Source organism: Bufo gargarizans, chromosome 3 (assembly GCF_014858855.1).
Source record: "Bufo gargarizans isolate SCDJY-AF-19 chromosome 3, ASM1485885v1, whole genome shotgun sequence".
Lineage (NCBI taxonomy): Eukaryota > Metazoa > Chordata > Amphibia > Anura > Bufonidae > Bufo > Bufo gargarizans.
The window spans coordinates 562,211,003-562,229,605 of NC_058082.1; the positions used below are offsets into that span (position 1 = coordinate 562,211,003).

At 45.4% G+C, this 18,603-nt stretch overlaps 1 protein-coding gene across 1 annotated transcript in view; it reads left to right on the forward strand.

Moving 5' to 3' along the window:
- Positions 1-16,623, forward strand: part of LOC122930685 (zinc finger protein OZF-like) — a 33,435-nt gene extending 16,812 nt beyond the window's left edge. Inside the window, exons 6-7 of the mRNA XM_044284240.1 lie at positions 13,738-13,795; positions 15,144-16,623. Coding sequence (XP_044140175.1) covers positions 13,738-13,795; positions 15,144-16,318 — 1,233 coding nt within the window. The 3' untranslated portion in view covers positions 16,319-16,623. The remainder of the gene's footprint in view (positions 1-13,737; positions 13,796-15,143) is intronic.
- Positions 16,624-18,603: the final 1,980 nt, after the last annotated feature.

Sequence of the window (18,603 nt, forward strand, 5' to 3'; positions counted from 1 at the left end):
AAACACTGCGATCAGATTTCACAGGGAGGTCACCATAAAAGACTGTTCTCTGGCTGGAGGAAAAGTTTCAATCTCCAGCATTGATGAAAGGCTTCTTTACAGTAAAAGCTGTGATGTTACTGAATAATAGTGATGAACACCACTGTCCACTTCAGCATCAGCTCAGATAATTTCATGCAGCAAAACATTTCTGTTGATGTGTAAAATATGTGGTTAAATGTTGATCCTCTATCACAGAAAGCAACCATCTAAAACTTAACTTTTATTGAGAATTGTTAAACATCCAAAAATGGACTAATACACATAAATGCCACTACAGAAAGAGCTGTAACGGCCCCGACCAACAGCCAAAGCCTATGGGATGAGCAGTGGGGCAACACGTATATATATGTCTATGTCTGTCCCTGCTCCACCCTACTCTGATAACCTCAACCCAGAGATACACCTGGATGGTAGGCGTACTCTGTCCGCGTACCTTGGCTAACTTGTCCTTACCAGGCCCTTACTTCATTATAATACACAATACAAAATTGAAAATCCCACAATTTGACGCACAGTACTTGGTTCACAGTCTCAGTACTATTAACATTTCCAACGCGTTTCCCCTTATAATAACTAAGGTTCGTCAGGGGACATTTGGTATAAAACATTAATGATAATAAGTCAAGTGTATAAAAAAAAATTACACAAAGGAAACAAAGAGAAAAAATAATAAAGAAAGGCTGGAGCGCCCCAAAACGGCACTGGTCTGTGAGAGATAAACTACACTATATATACAATGTTAAGGTCAGAAGGTACTTCAATAATAACCATCAGTGTAGTACTTATCTGATAGATCAAGATGACGTTCATTCACCCACAGACCGATGGTACACAGTTGGAGGGACTCGTCACCCAGAATAGCGGTATCTATATCGATCGGATTCTTAAAGGCTTTGTATCTGCCCTCCCTTCTTATACAAGGGATACTATGGATTTTCTACGTAAAATAGAGACAATCAATATAGAAACATCATGCTCACTTGCAAGCATAGGTGTTGAATCCCTGTACAGCTCCATTCCTCATTCAAAGGGACTGATAGTGGCGGCTGAGTCCCTCAAAATGAGGGCAGTATGCCACGGGTCCCACAAAGAATTTGTGGTGACCATCCTCGAGTTCATCCTCACCCATAATTTTTTCCTGTTCGATTCGCGGTTCTTCCACTAGCTCAGGGGGACCGCGATGGGGAGCCCTTGTGCTCCGTCCTATGCTAATCTCCTCCTGGGCTGGTGGGAGGATAAGGTGGTCTTTCCTAATGTACAGACTTGGTGGGGTGACAAGATTGTCTTCTGGACACATTATATTGACGATGTCTTTGTCATTTGGAATGGTGACGCTGAAGAATTTGATGCCTTTGTTAAGGCACTTAATAAAAACGAGTTGGGCCTGTCTTTCACCTTTGAGTTTCATCCAGACACACTAACTTTTCTGGACGTTAGAGTTACCAAAGAAAGAGATAGGTTAGTCACGACCACCTTTAGAAAGGCCACCGCGATGAACAGTTTACTCCATTGGGACAGCCATCATCCCACGAATCTAAAAAGGGGGATCCCTCGGGGTCAGTACCTAAGGATGAGGAGGAATTTCTCAGACACAGAAAGTTTCCATCAAGAGTCCAAAAAACTTCAGGACCGTTTCAGGAAGAGAGGGTATCCGCAGCAGCTCCTAAGAGGGGCTTTTCAAAAGGAACTGTGTGAACGTAATTCCCTTCTTGTACCTAGGGAATCCAACCCAAAAGGGGACGAAATCGTGAGGATTATCTCCACCTTTGATGTAAAAAATCAGGAGGTCAGGGCCATTATTGAAAAATATTGGCCCATTCTCCTAATGGATTCAGGTGTGTCTGATGTACTCCCTCCCTGTCCGAGTATCACCTTTAGACGAGGTAGATGTATACGTGGCCAGTTAGTACATAGCCACTATTCACGACCAGCACCTGAGGGTACGTGGCTAGATAGAAAACCGATCGGCATGTTTCGCTGCAGGTCATGCATGGCGTGTTGCTACCTCAACAATACCAAGATCAACATCTGCTCAGTTACAAATAAGAGATATGATATCAGAGATTTTGTTAACTGTAGGAGTAAGGGGGTGGTATATCTTTGTCAGTGTATGTGTCCAAAGGATTACGTGGGAAAGACTTTTAGGGAATTTCGCAGACGCATCCTTGAACACATTAATGATATCAAGAAAAATAAGGATACCCCTATAGCGAATCATATGTGGGAACATCATGGTGGGGATTTGAAGTCTTTGAAATTCAAGACCCCTGGAAGTAGTGAGACCCTCTCCCAGAAAGGGTGACTGGGATCGTAGAATCCTTCAAAAAGAGACTGAATGGGTCTACAGATTCCGCTCCCATTCACCAGGGGGGCTTAACGAGAAACTCACGTTCTCATGCTTCATTTAACCTTGAACCTGAAAATTCACTTATTTGAAATATGGCTAGCTTCTTGCTGTACTAAGTCGCTTTGCCCTCCATAGTAGGGATGAGCGAACTCGAACTGTATAGTTCGGGTTCGTACCGAATTTTGGGGTGTCCGTGACACGGACCCGAACCCGGACATTTTCGTAAAAGTCCGGGTTCGGGTTCGGTGTTCGTCGCTTTCTTGGCGCTTTTGTGACGCTTTCTTGGCGCTTTTTGAAAGGCTGCAAAGCAGCCAATCAACAAGCGTCATACTACTTGCCCCAAGAGGCCATCACAGCCATGCCTACTATTGGCATGGCTGTGATTGGCCAGAGCACCATGTGACCCAGCCTCTATTTAAGCTGGAGTCACATAGCGCCGCCCGTCACTCTGCTCTGATTAGCGTAGGGAGAGGTTGCGGCTGCGACAGTAGGGCGAGATTAGGCAGATTAACTCCTCCAAAGGACTTGATTAACTGATCGATCTGCAGCTGTGGATCATTGAGCTGCTGATCCTCAATTGCTCACTGTTTTTAGGCTGCACAGACCGTTTGTCAGTCTCATTTTTCTGGGGTGATCGGCGGCCATTTTGTGTCTTGTGGTGCGCCAGCACAAGCTGCGACCAAGTGCATTTAACCCTCAATGGTGTGGTTGTTTTTTGGCTAAAGCCTACATCAGGGTGAAGCTGTCACACCAAGTGCATTTAACCAGCAATAGTCTGTTCATTTTTTGGCCATATACAAAATCAGGGGCAAGCTGCGCCTGTCACCAAGTGCATTTAACCCTCAATGGTGTGGTTGTTTTTTGGCTAAAGCCTACATCAGGGTGAAGCTGTCACACCAAGTGCATTTAACCAGCAATAGTCTGTTCATTTTTTGGCCATATACAAAATCAGGGGCAAGCTGCGCCTGTCACCAAGTGCATTTAACCCTCAATGGTGTGGTTGTTTTTTGGCTAAAGCCTACATCAGGGTGAAGCTGTCACACCAAGTGCATTTAACCAGCAATAGTCTGTTCATTTTTTGGCCATATACAAAATCAGGGGCAAGCTGCGCCTGTCACCAAGTGCATTTAACCCTCAATGGTGTGGTTGTTTTTTGGCTAAAGCCTACATCAGGGTGAAGCTGTCACACCAAGTGCATTTAACCAGCAATAGTCTGTTTATTTTTTGGCCATATCCCAGTCTAATTCTGTCACTAAATCCATACCGGTCACCCAGCGCCTAAATACTAGGCCTCAAATTTATATCCAGCTAAATCTGTCCCTAGTGCTGTAGCTGGGCGAGTTATTTAGTGTCCGTTCAAGCACATTTCTTGTTCTGGGTTGAAATACAATTCCCAATTTAGCAATTTCATAATTTAGTGGTTCCTGCTATATCAGAGCTATTTGAAATCTATCCCAAAAAGGGTATATAATATTGAAGGTGCACATTGGGTCATTCAGAATAACTTCACACACACCCGCTACTGTGTATTTCCAAGTCTAATTCTGTCACTAAACCCATACCTGTCACCCAGCGCCTAAATACTAGGCCTCAAATTTAAATCCCTCTAAATCTCTCGTTACCCACCGCTGTACTGTTGTTGCTGGGCAAGATATTTAGTGTCCGTCAAAGCACATTTTTTGTTCTGGGTTGAAGTACAATTCCCAATTTAGCAATTTCATAATTTAGTGGTTTCTGCTATATCAGAGCTATTTGAAATCTATCCCTAAAAGGGTATATAATATTGAAGGTGCACATAGGGTCATTCAGAATAACTTCACACACACGCTTCTGTGCATTTCCAAGTCTAATTCTGTCACTAAATCCATACCGGTGACCCAGCGCCTAAATACTAGGCCTCAAATTTAAATCCCTCTAAATCTCTCGTTACCCACCGCTGTACTGTTGTTGCTGGGCAAGATATTTAGTGTCCGTCAAAGCACATTTTTTGTTCTGGGTTGAAGTACAATTCCCAATTTAGCAATTTCATAATTTAGTGGTTTCTGCTATATCAGAGCTATTTGAAATCTATCCCTAAAAGGGTATATAATATTGAAGGTGCACATAGGGTCATTCAGAATAACTTCACACACACGCTTCTGTGCATTTCCAAGTCTAATTCTGTCACTAAACCCATACCTGTCACCCAGCGCCTAAATACTAGGCCTCAAATTTAAATCCCTCTAAATCTCTCGTTACCGCTGTCCTGTTGTAGCTGGGAAAGTTATTTAGTGCCCGTCAAAGCACATTTTTTGTTCTGGGTTGAAGTACAATTCCCAATTTAGCAATTTCATAATTTAGTGGTTCCTGCTATATCAGAGCTATTTGAAATCTATCCCAAAAAGGGTATATAATATTCAAGGTGCACATTGGGTCATTCAGAATAACTTCACACACACGCTTCTGTGCATTTCCAAGTCTAATTCTGTCACTAAATCCATACCGGTCACCCAGCGCCTAAATACTAGGCCTCAAATTTATATCCCGCTGAATTTGAATACAATACATTGGGCCAAATAATATATTTGTTGTTGTGGTGAACCATAACAATGAGAAAAACATCTAGTAAGGGACGCGGACGTGGACATGGTCGTGGTGGTGTTAGTGGACCCTCTGGTGCTGGGAGAGGACGTGGCCGTTCTGCCACATCCACACGTCCTAGTGTACCAACTACCTCAGGTCCCAGTAGCCGCCAGAATTTACAGCGATATATGGTGGGGCCCAATGCCGTTCTAAGGATGGTAAGGCCTGAGCAGGTACAGGCATTAGTCAATTGGGTGGCCGACAGTGGATCCAGCACGTTCACATTATCTCCCACCCAGTCTTCTGCAGAAAGCGCACAGATGGCGCCTGAAAACCAACCCCATCAGTCTGTCACATCACCCCCATGCATACCAGGGAAACTGTCTCAGCCTCAAGTTATGCAGCAGTCTCTTATGCTGTTTGAAGACTCCGCTGGCAGGGTTTCCCAAGGGCATCCACCTAGCCCTTCCCCAGCGGTGAAAGACATAGAATGCACTGACGCACAACCACTTATGTTTCCTGATGATGAGGACATGGGAATACCACCTCAGTATGTCTCTGATGATGACGAAACACAGGTGCCAACTGCTGCGTCTTTCTGCAGTGTGCAGACTGAACAGGAGGTCAGGGATCAAGACTGGGTGGAAGACGATGCAGGGGACGATGAGGTCCTAGACCCCACATGGAATGAAGGTCGTGCCACTGACTTTCACAGTTCGGAGGAAGAGGCAGTGGTGAGACCGAGCCAACAGCGTAGCAAAAGAGGGAGCAGTGGGCAAAAGCAGAACACCCGCCGCCAAGAGACTCCGCCTGCTACTGACCGCCGCCATCTGGGACCGAGCACCCCAAAGGCAGCTTCAAGGAGTTCCCTGGCATGGCACTTCTTCAAACAATGTGCTGACGACAAGACCCGAGTGGTTTGCACGCTGTGCCATCAGAGCCTGAAGCGAGGCATTAACGTTCTGAACCTGAGCACAACCTGCATGACCAGGCACCTGCATGCAAAGCATGAACTGCAGTGGAGTAAACACCTTAAAACCAAGGAAGTCACTCAGGCTCCCCCTGCTACCTCTTCTGCTGCTGCCGCCTCGGCCTATTCTGCTGCTGCCGCCTCGGCCTCTTCCTCCGCCTCTGGAGGAACGTTGGCACCTGCCGCCCAGCAAACAGGGGATGTACCACCAACACCACCACCACCACCTCCGTCACCAAGCGTCTCAACCATGTCACACGCCAGCGTTCAGCTCTCCATCTCACAAACATTTGATAGAAAGCGTAAATTCCCACCTAGCCACCCTCGATCCCTGGCCCTGAATGCCAGCATTTCTAAACTACTGGCCTATGAAATGCTGTCATTTAGGCTGGTGGACACAGACAGCTTCAAACAGCTCATGTCGCTTGCTGTCCCACAGTATGTTGTTCCCAGCCGGCACTACTTCTCCAAGAGAGCCGTGCCTTCCCTGCACAACCAAGTATCCGATAAAATCAAGTGTGCACTGCGCAACGCCATCTGTAGCAAGGTCCACCTAACCACAGATACGTGGACCAGTAAGCACGGCCAGGGACGCTATATCTCCCTAACTGCACACTGGGTAAATGTAGTGGCAGCTGGGCCCCAGGCGGAGAGCTGTTTGGCGCACGTCCTGCCGCCGCCAAGGATCGCAGGGCAACATTCTTTGCCTCCTGTTGCCACCTCCTCCTTCTCGGCTTCCTCCTCCTCTTCTTCCACCTGCTCATCCAGTCAGCCACACACCTTCACCACCAACTTCAGCACAGCCCGGGGTAAACGTCAGCAGGCCATTCTGAAACTCATATGTTTGGGGGACAGGCCCCACACCGCACAGGAGTTGTGGCGGGGTATTGAACAACAGACCGACGAGTGGTTGCTGCCGGTGAGCCTCAAGCCCGGCCTGGTGGTGTGTGATAATGGGCGAAATCTCGTTGCAGCTCTGGGACTAGCCAATTTGACGCACATCCCTTGCTTGGCGCATGTGCTGAATTTGGTGGTGCAGAAGTTCATTCACAACTACCCCGACATGTCAGAGCTGCTGCATAAAGTGCGGGCCGTCTGTTCGCGCTTCCGGCGTTCACATCCTGCCGCTGCTCGCCTGTCTGCGCTACAGCGTAACTTCGGCCTTCCCGCTCACCGCCTCATATGCGACGTGCCCACCAGGTGGAACTCCACCTTGCACATGCTGGACAGACTGTGCGAGCAGCAGCAGGCCATAGTGGAGTTTCAGCTGCAGCACGCACGGGTCAGTCGCACTACAGAACAGCACCACTTCACCACCAATGACTGGGCCTCCATGCGAGACCTGTGTGCCCTGTTGCGCTGTTTCGAGTACTCCACCAACATGGCCAGTGGCGATGACACCGTTATCAGCGTTACAATACCACTTCTATGTCTCCTTGAGAAAACACTTAGGGCGATGATGGAACAGGAGGTGGCCCAGGAGGAGGAGGAGGAGGATGAGGAAGAGGGGTCATTTTTAGCACTTTCAGGCCAGTCTCTTCGAAGTGACTCAGAGGGAGGTTTTTTGCAACAGCAGAGGCCAGGTACAAATGTGGCCAGCCAGGGCCCACTACTGGAGGACGAGGAGGACGAGGATGAGGAGGAGGTGGAGGAGGATGAGGATGAAGCATGGTCACAGCGGGGTGGCACCCAACGCAGCTCGGGTCCATCACTGGTGCGTGGCTGGGGGGAAAGGCAGGACGATGACGATACGCCTCCCACAGAGGACAGCTTGTCCTTACCCCTGGGCAGCCTGGCACACATGAGCGACTACATGCTGCAGTGCCTGCGCAACGACAGCAGAGTTGCCCACATTTTAACCTGTGCGGACTACTGGGTTGCCACCCTGCTGGATCCACGCTACAAAGACAATGTGCCCACCTTACTTCCTGCACTGGAGCGTGATAGGAAGATGCGCGAGTACAAGCGCACGTTGGTAGACGCGCTACTGAGAGCATTCCCAAATGTCACAGGGGAACAAGTGGAAGCCCAAGGCCAAGGCAGAGGAGGAGCAAGAGGTCGCCAAGGCAGCTGTGTCACGGCCAGCTCCTCTGAGGGCAGGGTTAGCATGGCAGAGATGTGGAAAACTTTTGTCAACACGCCACAGCTAACTGCACCACCACCTGATACGCAACGTGTTAGCAGGAGGCAACATTTCACTAACATGGTGGAACAGTACGTGTGCACACCCCTCCACGTACTGACTGATGGTTCGGCCCCATTCAACTTCTGGGTCTCTAAATTGTCCACGTGGCCAGAGCTAGCCTTTTATGCCTTGGAGGTGCTGGCCTGCCCGGCAGCCAGCGTTTTGTCTGAACGTGTATTCAGCACGGCAGGGGGCGTCATTACAGACAAACGCAGCCGCCTGTCTACAGCCAATGTGGACAAGCTGACGTTCATAAAAATGAACCAGGCATGGATCCCACAGGACCTGTCCGTCCCTTGTCCAGATTAGACATTAACTACCTCCCCATAACCATATATTATTGGACTCCAGGGCACTTCCTCATTCAATCCTATTTTTATTTTCATTTTACCATTATATTGCGATGCTACCCAAAGTTGAATGAACCTCTCCTCTGCCTGTGTGCTAGGCCTAAATATATGCCAATGGACTGTTGCAGTGGTGGCTGACGTGAAGCCTGATTCTCTGCTATGACATGCAGACTAATTCTCTGCTGACATGAAGCCAGATTGTCTGTTACGGGACCTCTCTCCTCTGCCTGGGTGCTGGGCCTAAATTTATTACAATGGACTGTTGCAGTGGTGGCTGACGTGAAGCCTCATTCTCTGCTATGACATGCAGACTGATTCTCTGCTGACATGAAGCCAGATTGTCTGTTACGGGACCTCTCTCCTCTGCCTGTGTGCTAGGCCTAAATATATGCCAATGGACTGTTGCAGTGGTGGCTGACGTGAAGCCTGATTCTCTGCTATGACATGCAGACTGATTCTCTGCTGTCATGAAGCCAGATTGTCTGTTACGGGACCTCTCTGCTCTGCCTGTGTGCTAGGCCTAAATATATGCCAATGGACTGTTGCAGTGGTGGGTGACGTGAAGCCTCATTCTCTGCTATGACATGCAGACTGATTCTCTGCTGACATGAAGCCAGATTGTCTGTTACGGGACCTTTCTCCTCTGCCTGGGTTCTGGGCCTAAATTTATGAAAATTGACTCTTACAGTGGTGGGTGACGTGAAGCCTGATTCTCTGCTATGATATGAAGACTGATTCTCTGCTGACATGAAGCCAGATTGTCTGTTACGGGACCTTTCTCCTCTGCCTGGGTTCTGGGCCTAAATTTATGAAAATTGACTCTTACAGTGGTGGGTGACGTGAAGCCTGATTCTCTGCTATGATATGAAGACTGATTCTCTGCTGACATGAAGCCAGATTGTCTGTTACGGGACCTCTCTCCTCTGCCTGTGTGCTAGGCCTAAATATATGCCAATGGACTGTTGCAGTGGTGGCTGACGTGAAGCCTGATTCTCTGCTATGACATGCAGACTGATTCTCTGCTGTCATGAAGCCAGATTGTCTGTTACGGGACCTCTCTGCTCTGCCTGTGTGCTAGGCCTAAATATATGCCAATGGACTGTTGCAGTGGTGGGTGACGTGAAGCCTGATTCTCTGCTATGATATGAAGACTGATTCTCTGCTGACATGAAGCCAGATTGTCTGTTACGGGACCTTTCTCCTCTGCCTGGGTTCTGGGCCTAAATTTATGAAAATTGACTCTTACAGTGGTGGGTGACGTGAAGCCTGATTCTCTGCTATGATATGAAGACTGATTCTCTGCTGACATGAAGCCAGATTGTCTGTTACGGGACCTTTCTCCTCTGCCTGGGTTCTGGGCCTAAATTTATGAAAATTGACTCTTACAGTGGTGGGTGACGTGAAGCCTGATTCTCTGCTATGATATGAAGACTGATTCTCTGCTGACATGAAGCCAGATTCTCTGTTACGGGACCTCTCTCCTCTGCCTGGGTGCTGGGCCTAAATTTATGACAATGGACTGTTGCAGTGGTGGCTGACGTGAAGCCTGATTCTCTGCTATGACATGCAGACTGATTCTCTGCTGACATGAAGCCAGATCCTCTGTTACGGGACCTCTCTCCTCTGCCTGTGTGTGTGCTGGGCCTAAATATATGCCAATGGACTGTTGCAGTGGTGGCTGACGTGAAGCCTCATTCTCTGCTATGACATGCAGACTAATTCTCTGCTGACATGAAGACAGATTCTCTGTTACGGGACCTCCCTCCTCTGCCTGGGTGCTGGGCCTAAATATATGCCAATGGACTGTTGCAGTGGTGGCTGACGTGAAGCCTCATTCTCTGCTATGACATGCAGACTGATTCTCTGCTGACATGAAGCCAGATTGTCTGTTACGGGACCTCTCTCCTCTGCCTGGGTGCTGGGTAGTGTTGAGCGCGAATATTCGAAAAGCAAATTTTTTTCGCGAATATCGCAACTTCGCGATTTCGCGAATATTTCGAATATAGTGCTATATATTCGTAAAAACGAATATTCGTTTTTTGTTTCCCCCCCCCCCCCCCACAAAATTACAGTACACATATAATTGATTGTTTCCCAAAGGTCCAACAGCTCAGATCTTACTCACATTGCCTAGAAAGTGATTGAGGCGCGAATCTTCGTAAGGCGATTTTATTAGCGCACATGCGAATATCGGCACGTCCCAGAACAGAGGCAAAGGGCTTTGCATTCATACATTAGTGAATTGAGTTGCGAATCTTCGTAAGGCGATTTTATTAGCGCACATGCGAATATCTACACTTGTCCCAGAACAGAGGCAAAGGGCTTTGCATTCATACATTAGTGATTGAATTGAGCTGCGAATCTTCGTAAGGCGATTTTATTAACGCAAATGCAAATATCTACACTTGTCCCCAGAACAGAGAGGCAAAGGCCTGTGCATTCATATAGTATAGCACCATATTCGCGAATACGTAGAACTTCGTAAAATTCGATTTACGAATATTCGTATTTTTTATTTTACTTTCCACCTTACAGATTACATTGATCTGTACTCTGTCAACTACTGTCATCACCCCCCACTGTATCTCGATTGATTCCCAAAAGTCTCACATTCCCTAGAAAGTGATTGAGGTGCGAATCTTCGTAAGGCGATTTTATTAGCGCACATGCGAATATCTACAGAGGCAAAGGGCATTGCATTCATACATTAGTGATTGAATTGAGTTGCGAATCTTCGTAAGGCGATTTCATTAGCGCACATGTGAATTTTGCATAGCATATGTATTATGCGATGCGAAAATTCGAATTATCGCATATGCGAAATAATAACGAATTTGAATAATCGCGAATATTTTACGAATATTCTTTCGAATATTCACAAAATTTCGCGAATTCGAATATGGGACATGCCGCTCAACACTAGTGCTGGGCCTAAATTTATGACAATGGACTGTTGCAGTGGTGGGTGACGTGAAGCCTGATTCTCTGCTATGACATGCAGACTGATTCTCTGCTGACATGAAGCCAGATTGTCTGTTACGGGACCTCTCTCCTCTGCCTGGGTGCTGGGCCTAAATATATGCCAATGGACTGTTGCAGTGGTGGCTGACGTGAAGCCTCATTCTCTGCTATGACATGCAGACTAATTCTCTGCTGACATGAAGACAGATTCTCTGTTACGGGACCTCTCTCCTCTGCCTGGGTGCCGGGGCCTAAATATCTGAGAATGGACTGTTCCAGTGGTGGGTGACGGGAAGCCAGATTCTCTGCTATGGAACCTCTCTCCAATTGATTTTGGTTAATTTTTATTTATTTAATTTTTATTTTAATTCATTTCCCTATCCACATTTGTTTGCAGGGGATTTACCTACATGTTGCTGCCTTTTGCAGCCCTCTAGCTCTTTCCTGGGCTGTTTTACAGCCTTTTTAGTGCCGAAAAGTTCGGGTCCCCATTGACTTCAATGGGGTTCGGGTTCGGGACGAAGTTCGGATCGGGTTCGGATCCCGAACCCGAACATTTCCGGGATGTTCGGCCGAACTTCTCGAACCCGAACATCCAGGTGTTCGCTCAACTCTACTCCATAGCTGATAGAAATCGCTATCGACACAAGAAGTGTCATCTTTATTATCTGAGATACCGCTCTGTATCTGAGTGTCTATTGTTATATCCAATGTATTCATGTGCCAGCAAATACAGGTTGTGGTCAATGGCACACTCATTTTTGTATGATTGTAATTTTCCCTTTTGTGTATCACTGTACACCCCATTGCTGCCCTTATAATGTGATGTTATTATATATATATATATATATATGCTCCTCCACTATGGGGCACACACATGGTAGCACTGGGGAGGCGCACCTATCTATGATCCATTCAGATACCTTAGCTGCGCAAAACTAATGCGCAGTGTGTTCCCCTGTGTGCATCGGCGGAGCGCGAGGCCACTCTCCATACCTCGTGACCTGGCTATACCACATGACCCGGAAGTGGCACGTGCGTTCCATCTGTTGTATAGGTGGAGCGCACGGCCATTTTGCAAAGGATCACGTGAGTATGCCATGTGATCGGAGGAGCGGGGGAGCCGCGATTGTAGCGATGGTGCAGCGGCACAGAGGCAGGTCGGCGCGGTTTCTCCAGGAGAGATAATGCGGAGGACGCGCCATCCATGCAGTACGACTTAGAATACCACATTCTGGCTATTGGTATATAGGTATTTTAAGTCGAACCTGGCAATTTACCTGTCTCGCCATGTGATCAATATGGGCGGAGCTACATCAAGCTAAGTACAGGCCTAATCATATGACCATGTGAGTGGATCAGGATTGGCCTGTGCTGTATGACCCGCCCCTACCTAGGCTTTTAAAAGTGAGTGTGTTTGTTTAGACTAATTGGAGCTGTATCTTTCTGCCCCCTGGAGCCCCTCCAACTGTACACCCTCGGTCTGTGGGTGAATGAATGTCATCTTGATCTATCAGATAAGTACTACACTGATGGTTATTATTGAAGTATCTTCTGACCTTAACATTGTTCTCTTCTATATAAGAGGTAGTTTATCTCTCACAGACCAGTGCCATTTTGGGGCGCTCCAGACTTTCTTTCTTATTTTTTCTCTTTGTTTCCTTTGTGTAATTATTTTGATACACTTGACTTATTATTATTAATGTTTGATACCAAATGTCCCCTGACGAACCTTAGTTATTATAAGGGGAAACGCGTTGGGACTGTTAATAGTACTGAGACTGTGAACCAAGTACTGTGTGTCAAATTGTGGGATTTTCAGTTTTGTATTGTGTATTATAATGAAGTAAGGGCCCGGTATGGACAAGTTAGCCAAGGTACGCGGACAGAGTACGCCTACCATCCAGGTGTATCTCTGGGCTGAGGTTATCAGAGTAGGGTGGAGCAGGGACAGACAGACATATATACGTGTTGCCCTACTGCTCATCCCATAGGCTTTGGCTGTTGGTCCGGGCCGTTACAGCTCTTTCTGTAGTGGCATTTATGTGTATTAGTCCTTTTTTAGATGTTTAACGAATCTCAATAAAAGTTAAGTTTTAGATGGTTGCCTTCTATGATAGAGTTTTGTTACTGCAACCATCCTTGAGGTATTTATTCTTTCAGTGAAACTAAATGTTGATCCTGTCTGATCGCCACTCGAGGCAATCATTCTCCTTTTAGGGCACATTGTTTCATGTCTTCTAGGGGTTTCTAGGGGGATATAAGATAAATTGGGGTCCTTCTTTCTATATCTCATGTTCTTAATGTTGGATCCTTACAGAAAAGTTATGGTGGAACAACGAGTGGACCTGAAAACCCTGTGTCCAAGTCAGTGAATGGTAAGAGACGTTCATAAATCTTGTGTCTTATTCTTCCCTTACAAATTGCAGATTCAATTTACTTAACACGCTCTATCTGCTCTCCAATGGAGGAGATTATATCACATAGATATCTGCTCCTCTTATCTGAACGCCTCATCCAGTCAGTTGAAGCAGTTAATTTCCACATTTAAAATACGGCTTGGAGGATATTTGACATTTTATCTCTTCACCTCCATTTTAGGCTGGAGATATATTGACTTTACATTTTCTCATAATTACAATAAAATGTCTTCCTCGTGATCATTATTTTTTACATCCCATGATATTCCTTAGCACTGGGACAATGTGATACACAGCAGGTAAATAAATTCTGTACTGATACACAGTGGTGCTTGACAGTTTGCAAACCCATTAGAATTTTCTATATTTCTGCATAAGTTTGACCTAAAGCTTCATCTGCTTTTCACAAAAGTCCTAAAAGTAGATTAACGAATGAGTAGGGTTGAGCAAACCCGTGGAAGTTCGGGTTCGCCGGGTTCGGCCAAACTTCAGGTCAAAAGTTCAGGTTCGGAACCCGAACTTAGACCCGAACGTCACTTCTTATTTTCAGTTATAACATGGTTTTAACATGGTTATAGAGGAAAATAATAGCATTCTTAAGAAATAAGCAAAAAATGATGGCAATTTACTCCATCGCCCTGCTGTAGTGTCTATCTTCTTTCAGCAGGATCTGCAAAAGGACATGTGATGACGTCACCATCAATTTGCAGTTTGGGTTCGCTCACCCCTACAAATATTAGACTTGGTAATTTCTTGAGGAAAATTATCCAGTATCATATGTCTGAGTGGCAAAAGTATGTGAACCATTAGGATGCTTTCACACAAAATGCAAAAAATTCAGCTATTGAAAATCAGTTTCATTAATTTAATTGGGGCTGAAAGCACATGGATTTCCACAAGCCTTATTTTATGCAACAAAATCCTGCTAGGATTATCAAACAGTTTGAAAATAAAATTAGAGTGAGGCATTTTCAACCAATGATATAACTATCAGGTGTGAGTGGGCCTGTGTTATTTAACCTTGTGCCGACCCTGTGGGGTTATACATTGACCTTTCTCCAGATGCTCCAGGCTATGCAAAGTCTGCTATATTATTCAGCTCTATGGAACCCCACTTTTATAGTACCTGCCTGGGACTCCAAACTATGCTAGAAATATCCCCATCAACTGCACAGCAGCTGCTGGGCTGTATACAAGCAGTATACACATGGTAGAATACAATACTAATATAACCATATTCCATCAACTTGACCACACAGCAGCCATTAAATATAATGGCTTAATATAAAACTTTCTTTTTTTTCAGATGAAGACCGTATAAGGGGCTCGGACTCGCATCTGTTATCTCCTGCTTTTACTGTAGAAGATAATCAATTACAGATTGACAAAAGTAGAATTGTACATAGACAGGGTAAAATATTTGCATGTTCTGAATGTGGGGAGCAATTTAGAAAGAAACATGATCTTTCCAAGCATGAGAGAATTCACAAAAATGAAAAGTCATTTTCATGTTCAGAATGTGGAAAAAATTTTAGTCGGAAATCAGTTCTTGTGAGACATCAGAGTAGTCATACAGGAGAGAGGCCATTTTCATGTTCAGAATGTGGGAAATGTTTTCTTCAGAAATCACATCTTGATGGACATCAAAGAAGTCATGCTGGAGAGAGGCCATTTTCATGTTCAGAATGTGGGAAATGTTTTGGTCGGAAGTCGCATCTTGAGACACATCAGAGAAGTCACTCAGGAGAAAAGCCGTTTTCATGTCCAGAATGTGGGAAATATTTTAACCAGAAACCAGGACTTGTGAGACATCAAAGAATTCACACAGGAGAGAAGCCATACTCCTGTTCAGAATGCGGGAAAACTTTTAACCAGAAGTCAGAACTTGTGAAACATAGAAGAACGCATACAGGAGAGAAACCATACTCCTGTTTAGAATGTGGGAAATGTTTTAGAAATAAAACAAATCTTGTTCTTCATCTGAGATCTCACACAGGAGAGAAGCCATACTCGTGTTCAGAATGTGGGAACTGTTTTATTAATAAAACAAATCTTGATCTTCATCTGAGATCTCATACAGGAAATAAGCCATTTACCTGTTCAGAATGTGGGAAATGTTTTAACCATAAATCTTCACTAATGGTACATCTAAGAATTCACACAGGAGAGAAGCCATATTCATGTGCAGTATGTGGGAACCATTTTCGCCAGAGATCACAACTTGTGGAACATCAGAAAACTCACACAGGAGAGAAGCCATATTCATGTTCAGAATGTGGAAAGTGTTTTGGTCACAAATCAACTCTTGTGAAACATTTAAGAATTCACACAGGGAAGAAGCCATTTTCATGTGCAGTATGTGGGAAATGTTTTAGTCAGAAAGCACATCTTAAGAGACATCAGAAAAGTCACACAAGAGAGAAGCCATTTTTTAAAGTTCAGAATGTGGGGAGTGTTTTAGTCACAAATCGGCTCTTGTGAGACATCAAAAAATTCACACAGGGAAGAAGCCATTATCATGTGCAGTCTATGGGCAGTGTTTTGGCCAGAAAATTGTTTCTTGCATCACATCAAATAACTCACTCTGAGGAGAATGTATAACTTAAAGGTGTTGTCCAGCATTAGAAGATCAAAGCTGCCTTCTTCTAAAAACAATGCCACGTCTGTCCAACAGGTTGTATGTCATTTAGCAATTCTACTGTATTTAATTTGATAAAGCCAAGTTGATGTACCAGCCACCACTCATAGACAGGTGGGGCACTATTTTCTAAATAAACCATTCAGATTTTCAAAACTGTGTATAATCTCTTTTAATGCCTTTCCACAAACTGATGACTTACATGTATATGTCTTCACATTTTGTGTCCAACAGGCTTCACATTTTTTGGTCCAAATGGTGATTGCTGCAAAAATAATCCATAATTGCCATTTTTCCTGCCCCAAAATAAATGAAAGTTTTCAAGAACACATGTAACAATTAACACTACAACCTCACAATGCTATGTGGAAAGATAAAAATGCTACAGCTCTCAGAATATAGAACCAAAACAGAAGGCCTCACTCTAAAGCCGTAAAGTAGGGCAAACGGAGAACCAATCATACAAACCTAAAAGTGTTGCTAAAAAACAACCATAGAATGCCCAGTATATTTAAAAATATATATACTTTATTATATCATAAATTGCTCAAAATTCACAGATATAAGACATTATTACACAGAATTAATTGGAAAAAGTCAGAAAACAACCTGGATGCCGTAGTCCCCCCGCCGGTGTCTCAATAACCCGCCAAACAGATGGAATACATGTCTGGTGTATGTGCAATATGCAGTGGGGTGATTTACAAGTAAGTAGTATCTGGTGCAAAACCACTACGAGTAACTGTGATCCTCACTCCACTACATACCCCTGTAGCGAGTCTATAAAGGTGTAGGGCCCTAAGTAATATATAAATAGTGACAAGACAGGTTTCACAATATCTATCTGGAGTGTTCAGGTAGATAAGTCCCCATACACCAGGCCATCAAAATAGAGGCTATAAGCAAAAAAACCCGCCCACAGGTACCTGTTTGAAAAACAAACATACCCAAAGACATGATGGAGGGCAGAGACAACGGACACAGGGCAGGCTGGAACCCAGACGCGCGTTTCGCCTCAGCTTCGTCAGGAGGTTAATGAAATGTGGTCATGGCTCCCTCTTTTATACCCCCCATGTAGCTTCAGGATGTTGGCTAATAATATAATACAGCTGATACCTGTTTACCAAGCGCTTGTGCCCGATGATGCGCGCCGAGTACATCATGGAGGCGCCGCATTCGTCAGGAGGAGGGGTGGAACGCAAGCCATGCGTTAAAGCCTGCCTCATAAGGAAACACAGCGGCGTCCCCACGTGACCCGGCGCACTGCGCATCATGGCCAAGCGCTGTATCAGCCAATCCAGTGTGAGTGTCATACAGCTATAGCAATATCAAAGCCTGATTATACATATCAGAAACATCGGTTCACACTAGAATCGCCCTAAACGAAGTCCACATAGGGTTTATGGCAATATGAGGTGATAATAGTATGTATTCAGCTGTCTTTCTGTACCTCATATTGCCATAAACCCTATGTAGACTTCGTTTAGGGCGATTCTAGTGTGAACCGATGTTTCTGATATGTATAATCAGGCTTTGATATTGTTATAGCTGTATGACACTCACGCTGGATTGGCTGATACAGCGCTTGGCCATGATGCGCTGTGCGCCGGGTCGCGTGGGGACGCCGCTGTGTTTCCTTATGAGGTAGGCTGGAACGCATGGCTTGCGTTCCACCCCTCCTCCTGACGAATGCGGCGCCTCCATGATGTACTCGGCGCGCATCATCGGGCACAAGCGCTCGGTAAACAGGTATCAGCTGTATTATATTATTAGCCCACATCCTGGAGCTACATGGGGGGTATAAAAGAGGGAGCCATGACCACATTTCATTAACCTCCTGACGAAGCTGAGGCGAAACACGCGTCGGGGTTCCAGCCTGCCCTGTGTACGTTGTCTCTGCCCTCCATCATGTCTTTGGGTATGTTTGTTTTTCTAACAGGTACCTGTGGGCGAGTTTTTTTGCTTATAGCCTCTATTTTGATGGCCTGGTGTATGGGGACTTATCTACCTGAACTCTCCAGATAGATATTGTGAAACCTGTCTTGTCACTATTTATATATTACTTAGGGCCCTACACCTTTATAGACTCGCTTCAGGGGTATGTAGTGGAGTGAGGATCACAGTTACT